The sequence below is a fragment of the Fusarium odoratissimum genome (genome assembly GCF_000260195.1).
Source record: "Fusarium odoratissimum NRRL 54006 unplaced genomic scaffold supercont1.297, whole genome shotgun sequence".
NCBI classification, from domain to species: Eukaryota; Fungi; Ascomycota; class Sordariomycetes; order Hypocreales; family Nectriaceae; genus Fusarium; species Fusarium odoratissimum.
In genome coordinates, this window is record NW_022158983.1 from 1 (window position 1) to 1,783 (window position 1,783).

Here is a 1,783-nt window from a genome sequence, read left to right on the forward strand (position 1 = left end):
GTGGTGTATCATGAGTCAATATCCTTTTTAAAGTTAGAATCAGTGTTCCTGGTCTAGCACTATTAGGACCGAAGGGTATCATGGGGTTGTAGGTTCCTATCCTGCCGCCTCGTACTAGAACGTTTGCTTCAATATGGCCAGCCTGTTGGATCGTCGAAGCTCTGTGAAATCTGAACTTATTTAAGTGGATCGCTCTTCCTGATAAGACTAGTATCTGTGAAGTGCTGCGGTAGGCAAGGGCCCGGAATGCTCCAAAATACGGAAGGTCTCTGGGTAGTGGAACATGTTGATGCTTGATGGTGAGCATAGCCATGAGGCTACTCAAGGATTCAAACCAAACAACTTGTTGGTGGGCACTTGGCCAGGGAGAGGATATAACATACATCCAAGGACCGCAAAGGATGTGTAAACAGAAATTTCAAAACCCAATCAATGAACTGTTAAAGAAATTTCAGATTTCTTTTCAAAGCATTGACATATCGTGGCTCACTTTCAGTTCCTTTTGAAATGGCTTATGACTCGTCGGGGCAGTATTCGCAGTCTATGTATCCACACTCCAACACTCTTCAGACTCCAGCATCAAGCCTACTCCCACCATCCTATTTGGACTCTGTCGCCAACGATCCAGCATCTGTATCTCAGGACTTCACATGCACAGCGTTCTGGCCGAGGTCGGATCTTTCTACGCCCTCCGTTGACCATCCTTTCCCTGCATATCCAAATCATAGTTCAGTACCGGATCCCCACCTATACTACTGGCCCTTCTGGAACCCTTGGAACCCTTGGGATGCCAATTACTGGTTTCCCGACCCCCAAGAGTATCCCAGCAGCTATTTTCTTCCTCACCAGACGGTTTGGGAAACAACTCCATTTGCGTCCACCCAGGATACCTTACAACAACAATCCAGCTTACCATATCTACTCGAAGGCACTGGTTTTGGCACGGGGACCATTGACCTGAGCTTCCTGCCGCCCGACGAAAGATATATTGTTGATTTGAGGCGGAAAAACATGAAGTGGAAGTCTATTCAAGTCGGGTACGCAAAATACTGGAAACCCATGACTATATCTGGACTGGCGATGAAACTAGGCAGGATTCGAAAAAGGAATAAGTGCCTGGAGCATATAATACCAGTGAAGCCTCATAAAAGATTAAGAGCTTCATCCACAAGTTGTGCAATTAGTAGCCCTTGATAAGAGAACGGCCAAGCAAGCCCGTTTCACTCATCGATGGATATACTACTGCACCTGCAACGAATCAATTGGTAATGGACCAAGTATATTGAGACTTAAACGGCAGCGGGGCGAAGGGAATTGTTTGTAACGTGTAATATGAATCCGACAAAATCATTGGAGCTAGTAGGATATAACCTGAGAATTTCCGTCCCTTTCAGACGTTGTAATTGAGGAGTTGAATAATTGAGGACGGATGCGATCAGCCTTTACCTTAACCTTTTGTCCTTGAGATTGGATTTTGCCATTGAACAGAAGCCTGGCAGAGAGACACTTTGGAGCAGCGAAATATCCTAATTCATACAATACCACTTCTTCCAACCCCGCTTCTGGCTGTCACTTCTGAAAGTTTATTTAAAGCACAAGCGAAAGCATTGTCACGGCGAGCTCCGTAATGAACGCTACAAGCTCAGTATCGAAGAAAGAATGCTTAATGACTCATAGAAACTAGGATAGCACCTAGCAGCAAACGGGTTCAAGATTAAACACAGAGATAATAGGCTAACCATGGCCATACTCTACATGACGCATAGAAATAATCGTACCAATT

At 45.0% G+C, this 1,783-nt stretch overlaps 1 protein-coding gene across 1 annotated transcript; it reads left to right on the top strand.

The window, feature by feature from the left end:
• Positions 1–507: 507 nt before the first annotated feature.
• Positions 508–1,112, top strand: FOIG_16898 (uncharacterized protein; the record flags this gene model as incomplete). Its single annotated transcript, XM_031218378.1, has 2 exons — positions 508–1,037; positions 1,091–1,112. 2 exons carry the CDS (start codon positions 508–510, stop codon positions 1,110–1,112), a joined length of 552 nt encoding a protein of 183 aa, XP_031051908.1.
• Positions 1,113–1,783: the final 671 nt, after the last annotated feature.